This window comes from Staurois parvus, unplaced genomic scaffold (genome assembly GCF_062004578.1).
Source record: "Staurois parvus isolate SC_StPar_1 unplaced genomic scaffold, SC_StPar_1.0 ptg000303l, whole genome shotgun sequence".
Lineage (NCBI taxonomy): Eukaryota > Metazoa > Chordata > Amphibia > Anura > Ranidae > Staurois > Staurois parvus.
In genome coordinates this window covers 9,933,056-9,959,732 of record NW_028318099.1, presented here as the reverse complement: position 1 = coordinate 9,959,732, position 26,677 = coordinate 9,933,056, and the positions used below count along the sequence as shown (strand labels likewise).

The window sequence follows — 26,677 nt, the reverse complement described above, 5'->3', positions numbered from 1 at the left end:
GTCATGACTGAGATGAACAATCTCGCTGGACACCAATGTGTTTATTTACTGAAACTGGAGAGTGAAAAATCTGGTGTAACTCTGCAAAAAAATCAGCTTCCAGGTTTCATTGCCAAAGCTTAATTGAATAAGCTGTCCTTAGAAGCTGATTGGATACCATGTACAGCTGCACCAGATTCTGAGTTCAGTTTTAGTAAATTAGCACAGATTACCTTGCTGAATGCTGTGACTGATGCTGGATTTACTTCTGGGGACATTAATAAAAACTTAAAATTTTAAAATCCTGTATGTGTACTTTTTTTTTGGGAAGGGGGTACTATTGTACCTCTGTGCTCATTCCCTAGGAGGAAATGTCAATAGACTAAGTATATAGTTTTTTTTTTTTGTTAAAGGATAAATTGCCTTCCTCTGGATCAACTGTGGGTATAGGATTATAACTTTTTTTTTTTTTTTTTTTTTTTATGGTTGAACTGGATGGACTTTGTCTTTTTTCAGTCAGACTACGTAACTTCACCCGTGAGAACATGCTACAGGTTCCAACCATTTTTTGGGTGGAACACGCAGCATGTTCCCACTTCCGGAGCTGCTGCCCACTCCATCTACTGACAGCTTGAAGGAAATATTCTCCCCCTGCTAGCTCCGCCCACCCGCATCAGTCACAGAATTCTATGAATGGAAAACTACAAGTACTGACAGCCTATCTGGCTGTCATTTTGCAGTTCTTAATGAACTACCATGGCACTGTTGAGTGATGTGGTAGTTCATAGTCTCCTCCTGTCAGTGTGTATTTGCCTGCCCTTACGAGCTACCAGCACACTGACACATCTGCAGCAGTCCTGCATGGCACCCACTTTTACCTGCAAAAAGATGTGCATTTACAGTTAGATCCATATATATTTGGACACAGGTACAATGTTAGTTTTTCAGGTATTTACCAAAACATATTCAAGCTACAGTTATATAATGGATATGGGCACACTCAGGTTTAATTTGAGGGTATGTACATCCAAATTGGAGGATGGTTTTAGGAATTACAGATCTTAAGAGAAGCCATCCCCCCTTTTTCAAAGGGACCAAAAGTAATTGGACAATTGAATCAAAAGCTGTTTCATGGCCAGGTGTGGGCTACTCCGTTATTTCTTCATCAATTAAGCAGGTGAAAGGTTTGGAGTTGATTCTAAGTGTGGTATTTGCATTTAGAATTTATTGCTGTGAACCTACATCATGCGTTCAAAAGGAGCTGTCCATGCAAGTGAAACAGGCCATTAGGCTTCAAAAATGAAACAAATCCATAGCAGCAACATTAGGAGTGGCCAAATCAACAGTTTGGTACATTCTGAGGAAAGAACGCACTGGTGAGCTCAGCAACATAAAAAAGGCATGGACGTCCATGGAAGACAACAGTGGGGGATGATCGCAGGATCCTCTCTATGGTAAAGAAAAACCCATTCACAACATCCAGCCAAATGAAGGACAATCTCCAGGAGGTGGGCGTATCATTGTCAAAGTCTACAATCAAGAGAAGACTTCAAGAGAGCAAATACAAGGTGCAAACCATTCAAAAGCCTGAAGCATAGAAAAGCCAGATTAGACTTTGCCAAAAAAAAAATCTAAAAAAGCCAGACCAGTTCTGGAAAAGCATTCTTTGGACAGATGAAACAATGATTAATCTGTACCAGAATGACAGGAAGAAAAAAAAAAAAGATTGGAGAAAGCTTGGAACAGCTCATGACCCAAAGCACACAATGTCATCTGTAAAACATGGTGGACGCAGTGTGATGGCATGGGTATGCCATGGGTTTATTGATGATGTGACAGAAGACAGAAGTTGCCAGATGAATTCTGCAGTGTTTAAAAAGATACTGTCAGCCCAGATTCAGTCAAATGCAGTAAAGTTGATTTGACGCTTCACAGTACACATGGACAATGATCCAAAACACACTGCAAAAACAACCCAGGAGCTTTTGAAGGAAAAGAAGTTGAATATTCTGCAATCGCTGAATCAATCACCTGATCTCAACCCAATTGAGCATACATTTCACTTGCTGAAGGCAAAACTTAAGGCAGAAAGACCAACAAAGAACAACTGAAGACTGCTGCAGTTAGAGCCTGGTAAAAGCATAAGAAAGGAGGAAACTCAGTCTTTGGTAATGTCCATGGGTTCCAGACTTCAGGCAGTCATTGCCAGTAAAGGATTCTCCAAAAAGAAAGCCTTTATTAATAAAGAACATAATGGTACAGAAGACATGTACAGTGTGCCTAAGCGAAACAGCAGGCACAACCTACAGCGACACAGCAGTAACTCAAACAAGAAAACACAGACAATGCAATGATACAAAACCCGACTACAATAAGGTTATGCTTGCAACAAACTGGAGCCAATATAGTATAGTATGGGGTGTAATTGCATCATATTCCCTGCGCTCGTGCTTCGCCATGCAGGGCTGTAGCAATAGGAAGAGTGGTCATGGCACCTGAACGTAGGATTCGGTCAAAAGCTTATGGCATGGGGAGAGTTACAAAACCGGCATACGTTGCGGTAGGAGCCGTTGATGGAAGTGGGGAGAGTGAAAGAATGGCATGTCTAGTGTTCCAGGTAGCATAGCAAAGCGAGAGGCGAGAAGAAAAGAGAAAGGAGAAAAGAGAGAAAGGGAGGTAGAGAGAAAAATGATAGAAGCAGAGAGGGGGGGATGGGGGTGGAAAGGAAAAAAAAAAAAAAATAATAATAATAGTGGGGGGGGGGAACATATGGGGTGAGTAATGACAGCAATATCTGGGGTTAATCATGTATGGGGATAGGAGTTAAGCTAACGCCAGAGTCGCGTGGGAAGGGATACATTGTCGAAGAGAGTCTCAGTGCCTACCACAAAAACTACTGTAAAGAAGTAACATCAGCAGGAAAGCCGGACCAAGTCAGACCTGATGGTCCATAAGAGACCTGTATGTAGGAGTAGTTGTGAAATAGATCCAGCAGGCCCAAATGTGGGAAAATTTAGTGTGAGTGTCAAGGGCCGACACAATTAGTTCCTCCATGTCTGCCATTTTACCCACACGGACAAGCCAATCACGAACAGAGGGGGGGCGAGAAGAGCCCCAAAGGACGGGAAGGCAGAGTCTGGCCGCGTTGACCATATGCATGGCCAAAGATCTATGATATTGTCCCCCCGGAAGGGAGGAGTGATGGAGGAGAAACTGGGCCGGACACAGATCCAGAGGCACGGTCGTCACCGATACTACAATCCTATGGACCTCTTGCCAAAACGGTTGAATGCTCGGACAGGACCACCAGATGTGTAAAAATGATCCGTCCGCAGCCCCACACCTCCAACAGGTATTGGGATAAGAAGGATTAAAATGAGAAATTCGTGAAGGGGTGCGATACCACCTCGACACCAATTTGTAACCGTTTTCCTGCGTCGAGACATTAAGGGAGCATTTATGAGAATATTTGAATACACGTGCCCAGTCGGAATCCGACAAATTATCATCCAAATCTCTATTCCAGGCCTGACAGGAGGGCAGGGAGTTATAGGCCCTATTCTCAATTAAGAGGGAGTAAATTTCTGAAATCAAATGCTTACGCGGTTCTCCTTTCGAGCAAATATCCTCAAAAGGGGTAAGAGGGCGGGTCCAATCACGGAAAGGTTTATGCGAGAGCAGATAATGCCTTATTTGCAAATAAACCCAGAGAGGAAAATCGCGGGTACCCAAGCTTTCATGCAGTTCGTGGAGTGATTTCATCTTGCCTTCGTGGAGAAAGTGTTTGGCCAAAATTTGATCAAGCGGCCAATGTTCAGATAGAAAGTCCTTGTGCATTCCAGGGGGGAAGTCAGGGTTGAGTCGGATGGAAGTGAGACAATTCGGAGACGCAGAAATAGATGCTGATCTGCAGGTATAGCGGAAGGCTTTCAGGGTAGGGCCTACCAAAGGGTGAGTGAGAAGGACCTGAGGCGTATGCTTCAGCGACAGCCAAGGGATCGAAATCAGGGGTGCGGACGAGAAGGCGTGTTCTAGTTGCACCCAGTCTTTAGAAGGAGAATGTACGTGCCAATCCACTACACGGCAGAGCTGGCACGCCAAATAGTAACGGTGAAGGTCAGGAAGGCTAATACCACCATTAAGTTTAGGGAGAATCAGTTGGGAATAAGCAATGCGCGGGCGTTTATGGTTCCATAGGAATAGAGAACAGAGCCTCCTACAGGATGTGAAGAAGGCAAGCGGTATGTGGATGGGCAGAGTTTGAAAGAGGTAGAGAAGGCGAGGAAGGATGTTCATTTTAATTATCGCAGCTCTTCCAAACCACGAAAAGCAAGGACGGTGCCATTTATTCAGATCCCCTTGGAGAGAACGAAGAGCGGGTAAAAAATTCTTAGCATATAAATCGTCGGGGTTGCGGGTAAGCTGTACACCTAAATAAGAAAGTGAGTCCCTTTCCCAATGAAATGGGAAACGCGACTCGCAATCAGAAACTACTTCCGAAGGCATGGTGATGTTGAGAGCGAAAGACTTGGAAAAGTTAATCTTAAAGTTCGACAAATAACGAAAAAATGCAAAGTCCTTTAGTAAATTCGGCAGAGTAATATGCGGTTCGGCAAGGAAAAGAAGAATATCGTCCGCGTAAGCCGCAAGCTTATATTCCTTATCCGAGACCGCAATTCCTTTGATGTCGGGGTTAGAGCGCAACTTCCGTAGAAGGGGCTCCAAGGAAAGGACGAACAAGAGTGGAGAAAGGGGGCAACCCTGACGCGTGCCGTTGCCCAAAGGGAAAGAGTTTGACAAATGGTCATTGACCCGGACACGCGCAGTAGGGCCTGAATACAGGGTCATTATAAAATTGAGCATCTTCTCACCCAGACCCAATTGCACCAAAGACTCCTTCAGATAGTCCCAGGCGATCCTATCAAAGGCCTTCTCCGCATCCAGGGAAAGGAAGAAACCGGGAAAGTTAGATTTACAGAGCCAATGTTGGAGGTTGAGGGCCTTAATGGTATTATCCCTGGCCTCCCTACCCGGGATAAATCCAACTTGATCCAAGTGGATCAAGGAGGGGAGCAGATGAAGAAGTCGATTGGCAAGGATTTTTGCAAAGATTTTAATGTCCACATTCAGCAGGGAGATGGGTCTATAATTAGAAACCTGTGTGGCATCCTTGTCACCTTTAGGAATAACTGTGATATGGTCTTCAAGAAGGCGATTTTGAGGTTGAGGGTCTTGAGAGAAAGTGTTGAATGCCGATAGGAAAGGGGTACCCAGGATGTCAAGGAAAGATTTATAATAGGCCGCCGAAAAGCCGTCCGGGCCCGGACTCTTACCCGGTTTCATCCGTTGCAGAGCACACAACTCATTCAGGTCTGTTTCCAACGATGCAGCCAAGTCCTCCGAGAGGGCCGCCGGGCCGTGAAGGCGGAGAAACTCGGAAATCAGGGAGGCCCTGGAAGTGTCAGTGGGCAGAGGGGGATGTTCCGGAGGGAGATTATATAAGGAAGTGTAAAATTGTTCGAAGTGGGTGGCAATGTCAGGGTTAGATGTGGCCATAGTGCCATCAGAACCCCTGATTCTGTGCACCGTCATGCTGGATCTTTTCTCACGGAGAGCTCTGGCGAGAAACTTCCCACTCTTATTAGCAAATTCATAGTACAGCTTTTGTGAAAGAATGTACCATTTCTTAACCACCCTGCCCAGTTCAGTAAGAAGTTGTGAGCGTAGACTCGTTAGTTCAGATAAGGTCGACGCGGCCAGAGACCGTTTATGCGCCCTCTCCAAGGAGTGTATCCTGCCCGTGAGGAATTTCAAATGTTCTTGTCTATCTCTTTTGCGCTTTGTCGCCGCTGCAATGAGGAAGCACGGATAACACACTTGTGGGCTTCCCACAGCGTAAGGGGGGAGATATCAGGAGAGGAATTTAGGGAAAAATATTCCGTCAGATTGGAGCGTATCTCCTGTAAAATAGCAGAATCTGCAAGAAGGGAAGCATCCAGGCGCCAGAATTTCGAGCGAATGAACACATCAGGGAACCGCAAGGTCATGGTGATGGGGTGATGGTCGGAAAGAACCATTGGTTCTATCGAAGCAGCATGGAGGAGTGGGAGATCCGATTGCGACAGGAAGAAATAATCTATCCTGGAATATTTATTATGGGGAGCAGAGTAAAATGTGTAGTCTTTCACAGAAGGGTGAAGGGTTCTCCAGGAGTCATGCAATTGTAGATGTTGTAGTTGTGTGCGTATTTGTTTAAGGGCCTTGAACGGCAGAAAGGAGCTACCTGAAGAGGAGTCTAACAGTGGGCTTAGTGGGATATTCAAGTCGCCCCCTAAAATCAACATTCCGGATTGGAACCCAGCCAGGGCGGTGGTAATTGAGCGCATGAAAGAAACCTGCTTGGTGTTAGGAGCATAAACATTGGCCAGCGTAACAGGTCGCTTAGCACAAAAACCCTTTACAAACAGGTATCTGCCTTCTGGATCAACAAGGGAGTCCGACACCGAGAAAGGACAATATCTAGCGAGTAAGATGGCAACGCCCTTTGATTTGGCTAGAGGGTTAGCAGCATGGAGAACTGTAGGGAAATGGAAATTGAAAAGTTTGGGGATAGAATCCTGGCGAAAGTGCGTCTCTTGGAGGAAGACCACATCCGCTTTTTGTTTACGCACGTAGGAGAGCAACATGGAACGCTTCTCGGGCACGTTCAGGCCCTTGGCATTGAGTGATAGGCATTTCAAGGACAATGGTCCTGAGACTGAGGTGGAGGCCGACATGATAACCCGTCAGTAAAATGCACTAGGGATGAGGGGAAAGGGAGAAAAGGGAAAAAAAAAAAAAGGGGGGGGGGGAGTATAATAAGAAAAAGTGGAAAAGATAAACGGCTTGAGGAAGAGACCCGCTGTTCCCTATGAGAAAAAAAAAAAAAACCCAGAAAAGAAGGGGGGCAAAAAAAAAAAAGGGGAAGATGACTAGGAGAGAAAGTATGTGGAAAGAGAAAGAAAAGAAAGAGAGGCAAGAAATGGAAACAAACGATATAGTAAAACACGCCGTACAGACGATCAGTAGGAGCTCACAGAGCCCACTGTGTGGGGAACGAGGAGGACGCCGAGACGAGAATAAACGCCACCACCGGCCGGTGGTCACGCCAAAATATGTAATCAGGTGAGAAGTTATGTGAAGAGGAGGGAGGAGTTCGGTAGTGACATAAGGTTTAGGAGGTTCTAGAAAAAACGTGCGTAGGAAGGGTCTCATACCAACTCCATGAAGTGGCAAAGTGTAAGCCATGTGTGGGGCACTAAAGCGCAGGCTGGGACAGGAATAAATTCTGAGAGGTGTAAATCAGGTCAAAAACCGTCCCCACGCTATCCAAGCCCGAGTGTCTGGTTAACTCTAGGACACATACAGTCAGGTCCATAAATATTGGGACATCGACACAATTCTAACATTTTTGGCTCTATACACCACCACAATGGATTTGAAATGAAACGAACAAGATGTGCTTTAACTGCAGACTGTCAGCTTTAATTTGAGGGTATTTACATCCAAATCAGGTGAACGGTGTAGGAATTACAACAGTTTGCATATGTGCCTCCCACTTGTTAAGGGACCAAAAGTAATGGGACAATTGGCTTCTCAGCTGTTCCATGGCCAGGTGTGTGTTATTCCCTCATTATCCCAATTACAATGAGCAGATCAAAGGTCCAGAGTTCATTTCAAGTGTGCTCTTTGCATTTGGAATCTGTTGCTGTCAACTCTCAAGATGAGATCCAAAGAGCTGTCACTATCAGTGAAGCAAGCCATCATTAGGCTGATAAAACAAAACAAACCCATCAGAGAGATAGCAAAAACATTAGGCATGGCCAAAACAACTGTTTGGAACATTCTTAAAAAGAAGGAACGCACCGGTGAGCTCAGCAACACCAAAAGACCCGGAAGACCACGGAAAACAACTGTGGTGGATGACGGAAGAATTCTTTCCCTGGTGAAGAAAACACCCTTCACAACAGTTGGCCAGATCAAGAACACTCTCCAGGAGGTAGGTGTATGTGTGTCAAAGTCAACAATCAAGAGAAGACTTCACCAGAGTGAATACAGAGGGTTCACCACAAGATGTAAACCATTGCCGAGCCTCAAAAACAGGAAGGCTAGATTAGAGTTTGCCAAACGACATCTAAAAAAGCCTTCACAGTTCTGGAACAACATCCTATGGACCGATGAGAAAAAGATCAACTTGTACCAGAGTGATGGGAAGAGAAGAGTATGGAGAAGGAAAGGAACTACTCATGATCCTAAGCATGCCACCTCATCAGTGAAGCATGGTGGTGGTAGTGTCATGGCGTGGGCATGTATGGCTGCCAATGGAACTGCTTCTCTTGTATTTATTGATGATGTGACTGCTGACAAAAGCAGCAGGATGAATTCTGAAGTGTTTCGGGAATATTATCTGCTCATATTCAGCCAAATGCTTCACAACTCATTGGACGCCGCTTCACAGTGCAGATGGACAATGACCCAAAGCATACTGCAAAAGCAAGCAAAGAGTTTTTTAAGGGAAAGAAGTGGAATGTTATGCAATGGCCAAGCCAATCACCTGACCTGAATCCGATTGAGCATGCATTTCACTTGCTGAAGACAAAACTGAAGGGAAAATGCCCCAAAAACAAGCAGGAACTGAAGACAGTTGCAGTAGAGGCCTGGCAGAGCATCACCAGGGATGAAACCCAGCGTCTGGTGATGTCTATGCGTTCCAGACTTCAGGCTGTAATTGACCGCAAAGGATTTGTAACCAAGTATTAAAAAGTGAAAGTTTGATTTATGATTAGTATTCTGTCCCATTACTTTTGGTCCCTTAAGAAGTGGGAGGCACATATGCAAACTGTTGTAATTCCTACATCGTTCACCTGATTTGGATGTAAATACCCTCAAATTAAAGCTGACAGTCTGCAGTTAAAGCACGTCTTGTTCGTTTCATTTCAAATCCATTGTGGTGGTGTATAGAGCCAAAAATGTTAGAATTGTGTCGATGTTCCAATATTTATGGACCTGACTGTATATAAGAGAAGGGTTAGAGTATGTGGAGACGGTCGCAAGGCCTGAAACGAGGGAAGACAAATGTGGGAGAGTGGAGGGCCAAGACGAGTATTGCAAGCATCTCCTTAACAAAAAACAAAGTTATCAACGGGTTAGCAGAGGCAAAACAAACGAAAATCAAGGCATTAACAATTAGAAACACAATGGAACCCCAAGTGGTTAGCAAATACAGACTCAACATCCCAGGATCAGCACCAGTGAAGCCGATACTAAACAAAGCACTGACCCTATACTGCGAGTGTATATAAGTAATATAATCAATGCCCCCATCATCACAAAAGGGACGAGCATCACCTCCCCCACAACCGCACGGCCACTAAGATCCTTAGAGCAGAGGGGAAATGAACCTCAAGGAGGCCCCGCCCATGCTATTATCCCTAGAAGCAGCTTGACAGCAAGAGCAGGAAACGGGAATAACCCAGTGAGAAGAAGGCAAGGCCAGGCGGGACAACCCTATAGGAAGCAGGGAAGGGGATGCTCGTTCATCTAACCACAGGCAAGAAGCAGTAACCCCAGGAACCACCCCCCAAACTCCCCCCACCACACCCACCCCCAAATCCACCCCCCATCCCGACATCAGCCCACCTCCACAGCCCCAAATACAGTGCATACAATACTCAGCCCTCTTGCGCCCCCACTGAAGAAGTCAACTGGATATAGCAGATCACAGAACGCCAGGGAGAGGCTGAGTTCAGCTGGGAGCCGCTTCAAAGATAACAGAGCGTCAGACAATGAGGCAGGATGAGGTCCCTTGGGTACGAAGAGGATGCAGCAAAAGGTGGGCGGACGATCCGGAAGCTGACCACTAAGTCGGATATGTGAGCGACCAGTTCACTGGGCGGGTTCCAGATGAGGAGGGGACAGAAGTTCAGCTGGGGGATCCGGGGAGCCAAATCTCAGCAGTAGAGAGCGAGCCGGGGGTCAAGAAATCCACACCGGAGCAACCGACTATCACTCGCAGCAGGTCTTGGAACCAATGAGGCAGGGGTACAGTGGAGACACCCCCAGGGCGTCTTTCCCTTAGTGGGTGCTGGTCAGAGTCCAGAGGTGTAGATTCCCCAAAAAGCTAACAAATGGGAAGGGAGTCCAGCGCAAAACAGGTTGCGAGAGAGGAGGCATTCGGGGCTCCTTAGGGAAGGCCATGGGAACAACAGAAGAAGTATAATTAACCACAGGCAGCTGAAAAAAATTACATAGAAGTGGCCCGATGAAAGGGGAGCGGGAGCCGTTTAAGGCTCGTGCCGTTGCTTTCTGTGCGCGGGGGAGGCCGATGGGCTAGAAGCGGCCACCGCGCCTCCAATGGGAGGTCTTGGAGGAGTCGAAGGGACAGTCCGTCTTCTACGAAGGGAATGACCCTGCCAGTCCATTGCACCATCTGCTGAATTTGGGGTTAGGGTCGGAAGCCCTCTCAGAGACCCCTGCCAGTCAGGCAGGTCGATCAATGGGATATTCAGTGACGAGCAAAAAGATGGTAGATCTTCAGGAATTCGCAAATCATATGTGTGGCTACCAACCCGAGCTGAAAGGCAAAACGGAAATCTCCATCTATATAGAATATTATGGGAACGCAGCGACTCTAGTAGTGGCCTCAAAGCTCGCCTTTGTTGTAGGGTCATGCTGGATAAATCCTGGTACAGTTGTATATCCACTCCTTCATATGACAGATGCCTTCTGATCCTAGCGCATCGAAGTATATCTTCCTTGAGCGGGAAGTGAACAATGCAGCAAATGATATCTCTGGGTGGATCCGCATCGCTCCCCCTGGGCCGACTTGCTCTGTGTACACGCTCTATCTCACTAGGGGTCGCCGGCGGGCGACCCAGAAGGTCGTTAAAGATGGCTGTCACTGCCTTAGGTATATCAGGGTTTTCCACGGATTCTGGTACACCGCGGAGTCTAATGTTATGTCTACGGCCACGGTTATCTAAGTCTTCAATCTGCCTGTAGAACTCTCTGATAGTCGCAGTGTGGACCCCTGACTGTCGCTGTAAGTGGAGTATAGCATTCTTGTTGCTACTGGAGACCGTTTCTACCTGATCCAGTCTTGAGCCCATTGCGCGGATGTCTTCCCTTAAATCATTAAGGGCAGTGGTCAGGGTAGTGGCCAGGGAGGCCTTTATATCAGAGGCCACAGCATGTAAATCTTTTAGGGACAAGGACTGTGTGGCAGGAGAGAGATCATGCTGTGGCACTGTGTCACTTCCAGCCTGCATAGCCATGCAGGAAGAGCAGCCTGTGTCAGAGGCTGAGGCTGCAGAGGGAGGGGGAGAGGGGGATTGAGAGAGAGAGGGAGGTGGCTGCGGCCCTGCTCTCTGTGCCTGGGAGCTAAAGAGCTCCTTAATGTGTCTCCCTGCTGGCTTGGGGCCCCTTGGGGACCGCGATCGGGTGCCGGAGAGCGTCCGGTCGTGTTTCCCCATGATGTGAGGGGTCTGTCTTACCCCTCCCGACCACGCTGTTTGGCAGTCCGATCCGGCCAGCGGGAGCTCTTAGATTAAGCGGCCATTCCGCTCGGCGCCAAGCCACGCCCCCCAGTAAAGGATTCTCAACAAGATATTAAAAACGAACATTTATGATTATATTAATTTGTCCAATTACATTTGAGCCACTGAAAATGGAGGGACTGTGTATTAAAATGGTTGCAGTTCCTAAAATGTGTACTTGATATTTATGTCCAACCCCTTGAATTAAAGCTGAAAGTCTGCACTTCAAATTTATTTGGATTGTTTTGTTTAAATTTATTCTGGTGTCATACAGAGCCAAAAGTATAAAAATTGTGCCTGTGTCCAAATATATGTGGACCTAACTGTATTTTTTTACTCTGTTCTGTGTTTGCATACCTGTTGCTTGTATTATTCCCCCAAGGAATCCAGGACGAAGCTGAATATCTACATTCCATATATTTCTATATCGGCACAAGACCTGATCAAAAGAGAAAAGTAACATTTATTTCATGCATACTCGTAGCTTATCACATATTCCTAAATATCCCCATGCTTATTTTCATGAATAAAACAGTAAAACACTGCACATTTCTTGTGTAGTAATTAGTCCATTTAGGCCCAAGAACATTGGATGTTTAGTTCCTGTGCATCAAATCCCAGCATTTCCATGCACCTGGGAGGTATAAGTGCAGCATCCAGCCCCATTGTCTGCCAAAGTCTGACAGGTTACAAATGCACTGCAGCTGAACATTATACCAAGGGCTACTTGTGTTTGGTGCCCTATGTGATCAGGGATATACCCCCGGAACACAGGCATTCTTAGACTAACAAACTTGCAGGCAGGAGGGCTGGACATTGTATCTGTGCTTCCTAGGAGCTTGAAAGTGCAGCGATATGATGCACAGCAACCAAAACACCGTGTGCATGGCTGGTAATAACTAGAAAAATAAAAAATAAAAAAAAAAAATCACACGTGCAAGAAATACAGCATGTAAAATAGAGATGTTGACATTAATGCCACATGATAACTCTACAACTGTGAGATACAATGCAGCCCACAGGGTAATGGGTGACTGGTTTCAGGGATCCTGCTCCCTTTTCTCAGAAAGTATTCAGACCTTGACTGTATAAATCCTTATCCTACCAACTGCAGCCTTGTCTCAGCTTCAGTTGAACTAAAACAGATTTGCGAAGATCTTTCTTACATAAGATTTAGTATTTGTTAAAACTCTAGTAATGTATTTATATTAGAAAGTAAAAGCAACCCAGAACCCATCAGGAATAGATCCAGGGGTGTACGTACCAGTGGTTATGAACCTGTGCCTTACAATACTACCTATGCTTCTATACCTTTGTTGTTAAAGGTGGTTGTAAACCTTAGACATGAAATATGAACAAAGCATATTCCCTACAGAGTGTACTTGTCTCAATTAAAAGCAAAGTGTCATTTCTGTCAGCCTCAGCTCTGTTTGTGCTGTGTGAAGGTGGGGGGGGGGGTAGTCTCTTCCCTCCAATCAGTTCTCATAGCTCTCCTCACTGAGCTCTGCAGAGTAAACTTCAGCTTTCTGCCCCCGTTTTTCTGAACTCTTACATGCTGTATAAAATCAGCTCTTGCATGGATGTAGATAAGAGAAGACTGCAGATAAAACAGGTACAACTTATGCAGGATGATTTGTTTCATCTCTGTATATCAGAGGCCAGTCACTTCACTGCGTATATGCAAGAGTTTAAAAGCAATATAAAAATAGATTAATTGACAATACTACCTAGCCATGAAATCTGGTACATTCACACGCATATGACAACGCAGCTAGCAAGGAGACGGCTACTCTGACAGACAACACTTTTCTCCATCTGCAAGCACTTGATTGGAACATTTTAGCTGACAGCCCCCCCTCCTCCTCCCCCATTCCTCAGAAGTCACGTTTCAGGCAAGTGCTTAGAGACTGGGAAAAGTGTTCTGCTAAATCCTGTGCAATCCTTACCCTGTGCTGGGCACATATATCCCCTACACATCCTTTGGAGAGAAGAATGTTTAGAAGTAAACCGTCTTATCCTTTACAGCCAAGCATGCTGCCTTCTTAGCCTCTGTTTGATCTGAAGTTGCAATGCTGCTGCACATGCGATCAGTTATGACACCAACAATTAGATGCCTTGACAGTCTGGGTGACAGCACAAGCAACTGAGACAGTTCTCACTCACAGCATAACTGGGAAACATTTACAGTGATGGGTTTAGTTTCACTTTCACAGAAATTGTTAGAGACACAAAGAAAAAAAAAATGTGTGCGAGATGCGAGAATCCTTGTACAGAAGCGTTTTGTTACTTCAAGGTGCATACTACTATTTGTAGGGCACTAAAACATAACCTATTTCTGCTCTAAGAAGGTTTTGAAGCTGTAGAAATACACAGCAGGGGAAGTGGACAGCTGAGTTACAAAATGTTGTCATTCAAATCTGTTTTTAAATGAGATGGTTCTCTGTATAATTATGTTTTTCTTTACATGCATAAAAGAAATAACCACATTTTGGCTTTTAAAAAATAAAATTCTATAAAAGTATATATTCTTAACTTAAATAGTCCCTTCAATTGCTCTCAGACTCCTTCAAATTGCTTTTCTGGCTGCTGTGATCTGACTTCCTGTTAGAGGACGGCTACTTTCATTCTCCATGATCCCTTTGAATGTAGAAGATAATCACCCTCTCTTGCTGAGACACACTATGGACTATGGGAAGAGCTTTGTACGTGACTGCAACTAATGTGCACTGCTCATGCTGGATGTGTATGGATCATTTTTGGAAAATACGGATATCTGTTAAGGTCGGCTCACACCATGCCTGCACAGGAAAGCACTTCATGCTAAATGGGCTAAAATCATACTGCACCAAAAAGTCGTGCATACACTACTAGAAATGCACCACAACCAGATCACATAGTACTTTTGTACTATGCAATCCGATGTGGGCCAACGCACTGTGTTTGTGATGTGTTTAACCACCTACCGCACGTCATATAGTAATATGACGGGCGCAAGGTGGTTCTCTCGTTCTGGGAGGAAGTTATATGACGTCCTCCCATTCTCACTGCGCATGCGTGGCCAGTCAGTGCCGCCTAACAGTGCCAGCCAGTGCCGCCTAACAGTGCCAGTCAGTGCCGCCTAACAGTGCCATGTATCAGTGCTGCCTTTCAGTGCCCATCAGTGATGCCTGCCAATGCCCATCAGTGCCACCTACCAGTGCCTCCTTATCAGTACCCATCAGTGCCACCTATCAGTGTCCATCAGTGCAGCCTATCAGTGCCGCCTCATTAGCGCACATCAGTGAAGGAGAAAAATCACTTATTTACAAAATGTTATAACAAAAAGTAAGAAAAAACTTTTTTTTCAAAATTTTTTGTGGTTTTTGGTTTGTTTAAGAAAAAATAAAGATCCCCAAGGTGATTAAATTCCACCAAAAGAAAGCTCTATCTGTCATTAAAAAAATGATAAAAATTTCATATGGGTACAGTGTTGTTTGACCGCGCAATTGTCATTCAAAGTGCGACAGCGCTGAAAGCTGGAAATTGGCCTGGGCAGGAAGGGGGTATACGTGCCCTGTAGGCTAGTGGTTAAAGTGATATTTAAAAATAAACACACACATAAACCTGTTATACTTCCCTGCTCTGTGCAGTGGTTTTGCACAGAGCAGCTCTGATCCTCTTCTTGGTCCCTCCCTCCTGCAGAGTGCCCCCAGAGCAAGCAGCTTGCTCTGAGGGCACCCAAGCAGGCACGCTCCCAAGCCGCGGCTCTGTGTCCATTCACACACACAGCCGTGGTTCAGCCCCACCCCCTCCCTGATTCACTGGCTGTGGTTGACAGCAGCAGGAGCCAATGGCTCCCGCTGCTGCCTCAGCCAATCAGGAGTCCCCAGAGAACAGAGGCTCTCAAGGACATTGCTGGATCAAGAGGGAGTTCTGATAAGTATGGGGGGGCTGCACACAGGTTTTATTGCCTTCATTCATAGAATGCATGAAGTTAAAAAACCTTCAGCCTTTAGAACCACTAATTTATTATTGACACCAGCTATAAATCGCAAGTACACCGTTTTGAATGCAATTTGAATCGCACAGAAACACAGTGCATCCCTATGCAGGCATGGTGAGAACCGGCCCTCTACGTCACTATAATGTTTAGTGCTTAGGACAAGCCTTGTTTCTTGTGTTGAATAGGCAGACAAGCGTGACCTTGGTATATAGTTTGTGTTGTAAGAAGGTTGTTCATTGTGTGCACTGCTTATCAGCTCAGATTTATCCTATTACTTTATCCTATAGATTTCTATAGAGATGCAACCTTCTCAATAGCATGAATTGGCTTTGCATTGTCTAAAGCCCTAAATCATAAGCATTGAATCCTTGCAGTGAAGGGGCAACTCCACTGCAATGGAGCAAGTTCATTTTAAAAATGGAAAGGCCCCATCTGATTCATCCATTTAAGCCATGTGTAGCAAGAAACGTACCCAGTATGTCTGAGGGCTCATTCATAGGTGTGTGCATGGTGGCAAGCGTTAACTATGTGTAGTATGCTGTGGTGACAAATAATTATGTACACTGGACAAAACCACCAAACATAAGCCCAGCACTTGTAAAAGGAATACAAAATAATATATACAATGTGTCACATAATGGAGTTGGACAAAATTACTGAAACACTAGGTAAAAACGCAAATAGTTACCAAATATAGTGTTGGACTGCCTTTGGCATCCAAGACGGTCTGAATTCCCATTGGAAATGACAAATATAAGTCTTGGATGGTGGATATTGGAATTGGATACCACTTCCAATGCAAAATTCATTCCAGTTCTCGCAGAGATGCCAGAAGCCGAAAACAAGCCCGAACCTTGTTCTCCACAATCGATCATAGTGGCTCTATGATATTGAGGTCCGGTGACTGCAGTTCCCAGAGAAGGCGAGTGTCTGCATGCTCATCAAACCATGATATGAAAACACTGTGGGTTTATTTACTAAAGCTGCTTCACTCAGAATCCGTGTACCTGTGCATCGCAGCCAATCAGCTTCTAACCTCAGCCTGTTCAATTAAGTTTTAGCAATAAAACATGGAAGCTGATTGGTTTCTTTGAAGACGTGCACAAGATTGAGTGAACCAGCTTTAGTAAATAAACCTCCAGTTGTGTGAATCAGAGCACGATCGTCTTGGTAAATGGCGCTGCCTTCGGGAAACAATGTCTACACCATGGGTGCTCATGGTCGGTCAAAATTTGTACATAGTCACTGGCAGGGACTATCTTTCAAAATGTGATGATGGGGCTTGCAGAATACCAAGATATGGCTGCCCAAACCATGACTGTGCTGCTACCACCATTCACTGCTGGCACAAGACAATCCTGGATGTAAGCTTGGGATGATGTTTGTAAAACATGTCCAGTGGTTGGGAACAATACGAAGTTCGATTCATTGGACCATATTGCAGTATTGCATTGATCAACAGTCCATGATTTATGGGTGTTGAACCTCTCTCTCCTCTTCTTTAGTATTAATATCAGTCACTAGTGGTTTGACAATTGAAACTCACCCCTTCAATGTTTTGCTTATAAAGTTCCCTCGGCACAGTTTTTGTGGAAATGGGCTTTGGAAGATTAGGATTGAGGTCCGCAGTCACTTTTGCAGCAGTTTTCTTAGGCTACGTTCACACTAGCTTTGACAGCAGGCGTCAGAGAAGTGGTTTTAACGCTTCTCAAACACCTATGAAAATTCTGCACATGGCAGCACACAGTGCTGTTCACACTGAAGCGTTAGCTTCCCAGCAAAACTGATGCCTCATGTCCAGTCAGGAGGTGTTGAAGCCTCCCATTCAAGTCTATGGTGAGGCTTCTCAAACTCCTGGCAGGTGTTTGCGGAACATTAATACTATTAAACTTCATTACAGGCGTTTGTGGTGCGGTTTTAACACTTTGCAAACGCCTATCAAACATCTCAAAAATGCACATAGGGCATTTGGGGAGCGTTAAAAACGCCTGTCAAATGCTATAGGAGTTAGAAATAAAGTCAGGTGTGAACGTAGCATTAATCTGGTTCAAAATCCTGTGTCTCTTTTGGTCAGTTAACTGCACTTCTGCTTAGCAGACAACATTTGAGCAGAAACTGTATATGCCGTCATAACCTTTGATACTGTATCTCGTAACACGGCAAATAAATTGGCAACTTCAGTCACAGAGGCACCAGCTAAGTGGGCATCAACAATTTGCTCTCTTTGAAGCTCAGACATGACTCCGTATTACTAGAAGCGCACTCAGTGAATGATAAAAGTGAGGCTTCTCACCTGTTAGCTAGGTGTCTCATCACACAGTGGAAGCAAAAGATTACATCACTTCTGCTTTTAATGCGAAACAGGTCACTTTCACACCTGCAGATTATGTAGTGTTTCCATATTTTTGTCGAACCCCCAAAAAATAGCTTTTCAAAATGTTACAGAATCGAGTATTTACTTTTTCACGGGTAGAAGGCATCTCAGGTGGATATTTTTTTTTTTGTGGTGGTGGAATATGAATATATCTCCAGGATATAAATTAGCCATTTATTGTTGCACTGAGTAAATACAGATAAATGGTCCCAAATAGTACCATCCTTAGTGACAATAAATCCCCACAACAAGTGTTCATAAAAAAAAATATGTCCATATGGTTAAAAAGAAAATGAATCATTCATGAAATCAGATGTCCGTGATATCTTAGGTGAGACCCGGTGAAATGTGATTAGTGAATCCACCACCTACACATACAGGGGTAGATTTATTAAAGCTGGTTCCACTCAGAATCTGGTGCAGCTGTGAATGGTAGCCAATCAGCTTCTGACCTCAGCTTGTTCAATTAAGCTTTTGAAATAAAACCTGGAAGCTGATTGGTTTCCATGCAGAAGCGCACGAGATTCTGAGTGAACCAGCTTTAGTAAATAATCCCCACAGCCTCTTACCGAATCTTCAGACCCCAAGTTATAGGTGGTCTGACATGGCATGAAGTTGCATGAATTTAGAATGGGATTGTTCAATATAGAAATGCACTCGTGGAAATTCCACTGCCATCTCATGCCCCATGAATAACTTGACATAAAAGAGATAGACCTCCAATAAAGTAGTACCATCAAAGAGTTTATTAACGCAAGCCAAAAAACTACTAGCAGAAAATCTTCCTATTAAGCACATATAGTATTAAACACCGCAGTTCCAGTAAAGCGTGGTGACGTCAGCATCGGCCCCACCCCACCGTACCTTCCATCCTAACAGACACTGTCAATGGGATCAGTCTCCATGGAATGTACGTCGGGGTGGAGCCTTTATGGATTTAAATATTAGGAGGACTGATATGTAAACACCATCTGTATGTTGTTTTCAATTCTGCAAAGTATTTGTTCTACATTTGACACATTGTATGTACTATTTTGTATTTATTTTATAAGTGATGGGCTTATGTTTGGTGGTTTTGTCCGCTATACATTATTATTATACAGTATTTATAAAGCGCCAATAGTTCGCTCAGCGCTGTACATTACAAAGGGGGACAGAACATGTGACAGAACAATACCAATACAATGCAAAACATGAGGGGATCGAAGGCCCTGCTCTTTCGAGCTTACAATCTAGGAGGGAGGGGATAGTGGCACAGGAGGAGATAGCTGTGGGGGATGGAGTGGTAGGAAGAGTGGAGGAGGTCGGCAGGTTAGCAGGGCGTGGGGTAGGCTTCCCTGAAGAGATGGATTTTCAGGGTTCGCCTAAAGGAGAGGAGAGTAGGTGATAATCTGATGGGTTGGGGCAGGGAGTTCCAGAGGATGGGTGACACCCTGGAGAAGTCCTGGAGGCGGGCATGGGAGGAGGAGACCAGGGAACTAGAGAGAAGGAGGTCTTGTGAGGAGCGGAGTGTGCGTGCTGGGCGGTACTTGGATATTAGGTCAGTGATGTAGTTCGGGGCAGTATGGTGGACAGCTTTGTACGTCAGTGTTAGGATTTTGAATTTGATCCGTTGCGCAATCGGAAGCCAGTGGAGGGATTTCCAGAGGGGGGTGGCGGAAACGGAGCGGTTGGAAAGCTGAATGAGTCTGGGAGCCGTATTCAGGATCGACTGAAGCGGGGATAGCCAGCGGCGAGGCAGGCCAGTGAGGAGGGAGTTGCAGTAGTCGAGTCGTGATACGATGAGGGAGTGGATGAGCTGTTTAGTGTTTTCTGGGGTTAGGAACGTGCGGATTTTGGCGATGTTGCGGAGGTGGAGTCTGCACGAGTTTGTTAGTGATTGGACTTGGGGCTGGAAGGATAGGTTGGAGTCTAGAATGACACCAAGTACTCTGGCCTGCGGGGCGGGTTTGATGGTGGCGTTGTTGGATGTGACGGAGAAGTCAATAGGGGGTGGTGTCCGGGCTGGGGGGGGAAGACAAGAAACTCGGTTTTGGAGAGGTTCAGTTTACACATAATTATTTACACATTTGGGGTGAGGCAGCTTTGTGTTATTGATTCACTTGAGTAGATTTTTCAATTATTTATAGATTTTTATTTTTAGCCCAGAGGTTAAACATACATTGTGAATGGCAACCCAGCTCATTGAACAGAAGAGCGCAGCACACTGCATATCGTGTGTGTTGTGGTGCACAAAACAGTCCAGTGGCTAGTAAATATCAACCCTTCATATTGTCAATTCCGGGAAACATTTATTTTATCAGGACAAGTAGATTTGGACCCCAATTTAGTCCTTTTGACAAGTAGTTTAAAAAAAAAAAAATGATACTCCCCTGCACACATGACCCTCTTTAAAGATGCAGTGTGTGTGGACTGCATATATGTGAAGGCCCTCCATAGGAAAACATTTTATTTACCATGTCATGCAATTTACAGTGGTCTGAAATGAATTACAAACCGCATCAGTGTGAACCAGGGCTAGAGGAGATACAGGGATCAGAAAGTCAGATTGCAGAGTGTGTGACCAGCATTGGGTGGGTAGCAGTCATTGATCAAAAAAATACAGAGCAGGCTGCAATCTATAGCTAGCCATACACTATACAATCTGATTGCACAATTCCCTATAGATCTATCATCGATCTAGTATGAGGGGCTTGCCTGATTGGATAGAAACTAAAATTTAGGTCTGTCCACATATTACATAGTTTTGGTAAATCTTACAGAAGTTGTATAGACATGATATAATCAGACTGTGTAGTGTATGGCCAGCTTAAAGGAGATTTTATAATCAGATTGTATAATGTATGACCAGTATTAGAGGGTAGCAGTCATTGGATAGAAAAAAAAGAACAGGCTGCAAACTAAAGCTAGCCATACACTATACAATCTGATTGTACAATCATTTAGAGGTATCAAAATTCTACAATACAAGACCAAAAAATCCATTCAGTCTGTGTCCAATCAGGCAGCTTCATACACTACAGAGCTGATAGTAAATCTGGTTGATCTACCATTACATATGTACTGCAATGTCTGTTTTGGATATATAATTGGTTAGATTAGGTAGGTGCTCAGATCACACAGTTCTGAGGAATCTAAATTCAATTGTATGGTCAGATTGTAGTGTGTATGGTGATGCTAAAGGAGATCGCACAACCAGATTGTACAACCTAATTATTATTTCAGGTACTTATATAGTGCCATCAAGTTACGCAGCACTTTACATATATATTGTACATTCACATCAGTCCCTAACCCTCAAGGGGCGTACAATCTAAGATCCCTATCTCACATTCATACATACACACACACTAGGGCCAATTTAGACAGGATCCAATTCACCTACCACCATTTCTTTGGAGTGTGGGAGGAAACTGGAGTACCCAGAGGAAACCCACGCAGGCACAGGGAGAGCATGCAAACTCCAGGCAGGTGGTGCCATGGTTTGGATTTGAACCAACAACCCTAGTACTGCCAGGTGGAAGTGCTAACCATTTTGCCACTAATGGTGACCATACACACAATCTAATTGAACGATTCTTCACAATATGATCGGATCTAGGCAGTCTGGATGAAAATTCGGATTGTGGGAGAGCAGATTGATCATTAAAGTGGTAATAAACTTTTTTTTTTTTTAATTTTATCTACAGGTAAACTTATTTGTAGGTAAAATGCATATCTCCTAAACGTGCAAGGTTAAGGAGATACTTTTTTTTTTTTTTAAGCTGGCACATGCGCTCCAACCCCCGTTTAGCACAGGCACGAGAGCCCATTCATTTGAATGGACTCCTGTGCAACGTAGGGAAGAAGTCCCTGCGCTTCTTTGGAAACCGCAGCCCACACGTGAAGCTCGGTTCCCAGTACGGTTGCGTTTTCTAGTGTGAGCGGCGTGCCATTAGAACTAATGGCACCCACCCGCGGGTCTGCATTTCTCTGTGCGGGTGGAGCGGCTGCACGGATTTTCGTGTGGATCAGCAGCGGCACCACCCGCACAGATGTGAACCAGGGGTAAAGGAACGTCATACTAGCGATACATACTAGCACATTATGACATGACCTTGCAGGGGACCCCCCCTTTCCTGCAGTTTACTTCCACTTTAACTGTATGGTTCATCAAACCATTATTCCAATCGGTCAGTAAATTGATTGTAAAAGCCCTCTGTATATAAAATGGTTGTGTATTGCCAGCATAAAGGCCCCCCCTGGACTGGCACAGAGTACAGTGCAGGAAGGAGGAGGGAAGGGTCACTGCTTACTACTGTGCTGGGTCATACCAACTAACACAGCAAAGGGGGGGGAGGTTAGAGGACAACTTTAAAGGGCATGACAGGTGATGTCCCACACTGTAACAGAATACATTGTAAGAAGAGCAGAACCTCCCCCCCCTATACTGTCACTATGCGGTCCGCTCTCATTCCACACAGAACTGCAGGACCGCAGAGCTGCCTTGTCCTGGTCCCTCTCCCTGCAGGCTCTCACCTCAAACCCAAACCAGGAATAGGGGGAGACCACATCATAGAAGAGCTCCAGAACCTTCCGCTGAGACATGTCTGCACCCACTACACGCCGGAGAGCATTGTGGGAAAGGACGGACTTTACACTTCTGCAAATTGTGTGACCTTGTGCCTGCCGCCATCTGCTGGGGACTGCAGTGATTGCAGCAAGAAAGAAGGCGTTCAGGCTTTCTCTGTTGGGGGGATTTACTAAACCTGGAGAGTGCAAAATCTGGTGCACCCGTGCATGGTAGCCAATCAGCTGCTAATGTCAGCTTGTTTAACCACTTGCCGTGTGGAGGATTTGCCCCCCTCCTGACCAGGCCATTTTTTGCAATATGGCGCTGTGTTACTTTAACTGACAATTGCGCAGTCATGCAACGCTGTACATAAATGAAATTTATGTCCTTTTCCATACAAATAGAGCATTCTTTCACTGGTATTGATCACCTCTGCGTTTTTTATTTCTTGCACTGTAAACAAAAAAGACAAGATTTTGAAAAAAAAAATAATATTTTTGACTTTCTGCTAGAAAACATATCCAGTAAACAAAAAAATCAAAGTTCATAAATGTTGTATTCTGCAACATGTCTTTGCTAAAAGCAAATCCCAATACGTGTAAATGAATTGGTTTACATGAAATTTATAGCATCTACAAATGGCGTTATATATACACTGGAATTTATTTTTTTATACTAGTAATGGCGGCGATCAGCGAATTATAGCGGGACTGCGGCGGGCATTCTGACACTGGGGGGGGGGGGGGGGACTGACTAACTGCCACTAACATCCCCAGTGACACTAATACAGTCATCAGTGCTAATAAAAAGCACTGACACTGTACTAATGGGCAGGAAGGACACTGGGCAGGAAGGGGCTATCAAAGGGTTAACTGTGTGCTGGATGCTGTTTTACTGTGTGCTGTGTGTGCTTTAGTCCTCATGCACACTGGACGTTTTTACAGCGGCTGTTTTTGGCTTTTGGCATTTTTTTCTACAGCCAGTAAACTCCCCAGCATGTTATCCTATGTGTCCATGCACACATAGACTGTAATCAACGTTTTTTGGCTGGAAATAAAACCCAGGACTAGTGGTTTTCTGGAGGAGTTTTTTAGCTATACAAAACGCTTAACACCGAAAAACGTGGCAAAACGGCGTTTTTTGGACTTTCTTTTGACCAAACGTGACTTTACAAAGCTAACATTGCCAGCGTTATCAAAACGTCCAGTGTGCACGAGTAGAACTATAGTCAAAACTTTTTTTTTTATGTTGGATACAGTAAGGGAGAGTTACAACCCGTCAGTTTATTTTTTGCCATCTGAGTCCCTTTGGGGAGATTTCCCTTCACTTCCTGTCCTATAGCCAAAACAGAAAGTGAGAAAATATCTGCAAATTAAGAGAATTCCTTAGGGACCCCCCCCAAGGTCACCAAAATGAGTGTTTCCATTGGAAAATTTCCCCTTCATTACTTTTCTGGCGACAACCCAAAATCTGTGGGGTTTTTCACTCTCTATTACAGTGATAATGGTAAACAAGACTTACCCTAGGTTCACATCTGTGCGGGTGGTGCCGCTGCGGATCTGCAATAAAATCCGTGCAGCTGCATCACGCCGCCCGCACTGGAAAATGCAACCGTACTGGTAACCGAGATTCCCATGCGGACTGCGTTTTCAGAAGAAGTGCAGGGACTTCTTCTCTGCATGTCATGGGCACAGGAGTCCATTCAAATGAATGGGCTCTCGTGCCCGCGCAAAATGTGGCCCGCACGGCCGCATTTATGTGCACCAGGGCTAATAGAGAGGGTGAATCCCCCTAATGGGGGCACAGACTACAGTAAGAAATGGACAGATGTTCTAATCTATCTCCACTCCACCCAAAACTAAAAAAAAAAAGTGTTGCCTTTAGTTATACTTTAAACTTTGACAAGAACATCTGCACTAGATTTTGCTGGCTTCAGTTTTAGTAAATCAGCCTCTATATGTGCATCCACTGGCCAGCATGTCTCCACCACTCAGACTTGGGGACAGTTATTAAAGTGGAACTTAGGTCATAAAAAAACTGAAAAATAAAAACTGCAAGCAGGCAGACTGTTTATATCAATAGGGACATGCAATAAAATAAACCTACCTGTGTGCTCGCAAGCTTCTTAATGGTCAGTTGACACTGGAACATGCGTGTTCTTATGCTGCACCCTTGTTCCATTTTTGACAGCCTGTTCATCTGAATGGACTGCAGAACACACTGGAATGTGCAAAACGTAAATCACACCATTCCAAACCGCATTGTACTGCAGTACTACACAGTTTGTTGGACACAAATGTGCTGCGTTTTTGGTAGATGTATTTGGGGCAGGGGTGGACTGACCATTCAAGCACTTGGGCACTGCCCGAGGGCCCAGGGGTCAGTAGGGGGCCCCATGAGATGCCTCTGGTACCTTTCATTGGCTTTTTTTGGGTGTGGGCGAGGACACAGGGGCCCCGTGATCCTCTATTGCTCGTGGGCCCCATGAGTTGTCAGTCCATCCCTGATTTGGGGTGCCATTAACAGTTCATTGGTACCTGTGCAATTGTCGCAAGGGTAGCGCATTCAGGTGTTGTGCAGAAACGTGCAAAAACCACACCTTTACAGCACCACCTTCTGGTCTGAACAGGTCCTTAAAGGATAAGTTCACATTTTGACAAAAAAAAAATAAATGCACATTTTTTTGCTGTTAAAAAAATGTGCATTTATTATTTTTGTCTGCAGGAGCCTCTAAAGTATTGCACCAGTGATCCGCTGATCGCTGGTGCTATGCAGGTCTCCTACAGATCTGTCAGTGTATCTGCCTGCCCATACAGAATGTACAGGCAAGCAGATATACTAACAGGAAGAATGAATGAACTACCACAGTAGTTCATTGAGAACTACAAGCTGATAGCTACTAAGGATGTCAAAACTTGTAGTTTCTCATTCACAGAGGAGCACACATGGCCACGTTTTTTAAAAAATTTGATAGCTAGCAAGGAGGGAGAAGATCCCCCGCTAGCTGTCAAAGCAATGAGAGGGGAGGAGCAGGGGTCTGACCGTAACACACTGAATATGGGTGTAACATGTAACATGTCACGAAAAGTGAACTTATCCTTCAAAGTGGAGATCCACCCTTTTAAAAGGGAAAATTCCACCTTAACACCCCGGTCACATCAAGCCCGACTTTGAAATCGTGCGACTTACAGTGAAGTCGCACAATTTCAAAGTCGGGAGACATGACTATTTCAGGTGTGATTTGTAAGACATCTGACACAGATGTCTATGCAAATCACACAAAAAGTAGTGCATGTATTACTTTAGAAATCAGTGTGGCTCCGACCAAGTCAGAACTGCACCGATTTGACCGCTGTAATTGTGGACAATTGGGTGTGACTTGGCATACAATTTGGAAGTCGCATGGCATGCAAATCGCATGCCAAGTCGCGCCCAGTACGACCAGGGTGTAAGGCCTCAACCCCCTCTGCCTGTTAAGGATTGGTGCCTTTGGGGAGTGAGGGTATCTGATTTTGACAGGTACCTGCTCCCACTTAGGCTGCGATCGCCTGGGCGATCAGAAGAGGAAGTTCTCCTCCCCCCCGCAGGTCCCAGAGGACTGTGGGATCATTCACAATGTGCAGCATGCGCATGCGCAGTGGGCACCTGAGTGTGAAGCTGTCACAGCTGGGTGCCCAAACTTAAGATGCTGGCACCAGGGACACAGGACGGCTGGTGAACCCGGCTGCGGTGAGGACACCGCTGGCTCCTAGGACAGGTGAGTCTCTGTTTTTTAAAAGTCAGCATCTACAGTTTTTGTAGCTTCTGACTTTTATTCTTTTCACCAGAGAGTGGAGCTCTGCTTTAAGGGCCGGGGTCTAAATAAAGATGGTAGTGGTCTTTTGGTTCTCTGTCAGAGGAGTGCGCCTTTGTATGCCATCTGATTCTGCAGCTGTTATAGGGTGAAATGCAATATTACTTCTGTTTCACACGAGACCTGAGGCTACAGGCTGGTTGCGGATGCAGGAATCACACATGTTCCTGCACCTGCAGTCACATCGCTTTTCTGTTATGAGACGTGGGGGGTCCCATTCATCCTGAGTAGCACGATTGTGAGAACCGCACAGAAACTGCATGGTTAAAAAGACCGTGCGGTTTCCATGCGGATGCGTTTAGGAAAAGATGCATGCTGCTCAGGGGCGGACTGACAACTCATGGGGCCCCCGGGCAATAGGGGA

At 45.1% G+C, this 26,677-nt stretch overlaps 1 protein-coding gene across 1 annotated transcript in view; it reads right to left on the bottom strand.

The window, feature by feature from the left end:
- GSTK1 (glutathione S-transferase kappa 1) overlaps positions 1-22,578 on the bottom strand; it is a 33,821-nt gene extending 11,243 nt beyond the window's left edge. Inside the window, exons 1-2 of the mRNA XM_089683218.1 lie at positions 22,427-22,578; positions 11,910-11,991 (exon numbers count right to left, since the gene is read on the bottom strand). Of these exons, the coding sequence (XP_089539344.1) occupies positions 11,910-11,991; positions 22,427-22,495 (151 nt within the window). The 5' untranslated portion in view covers positions 22,496-22,578. The remainder of the gene's footprint in view (positions 1-11,909; positions 11,992-22,426) is intronic.
- Between the last annotated feature and the right edge of the window lie 4,099 nt (positions 22,579-26,677).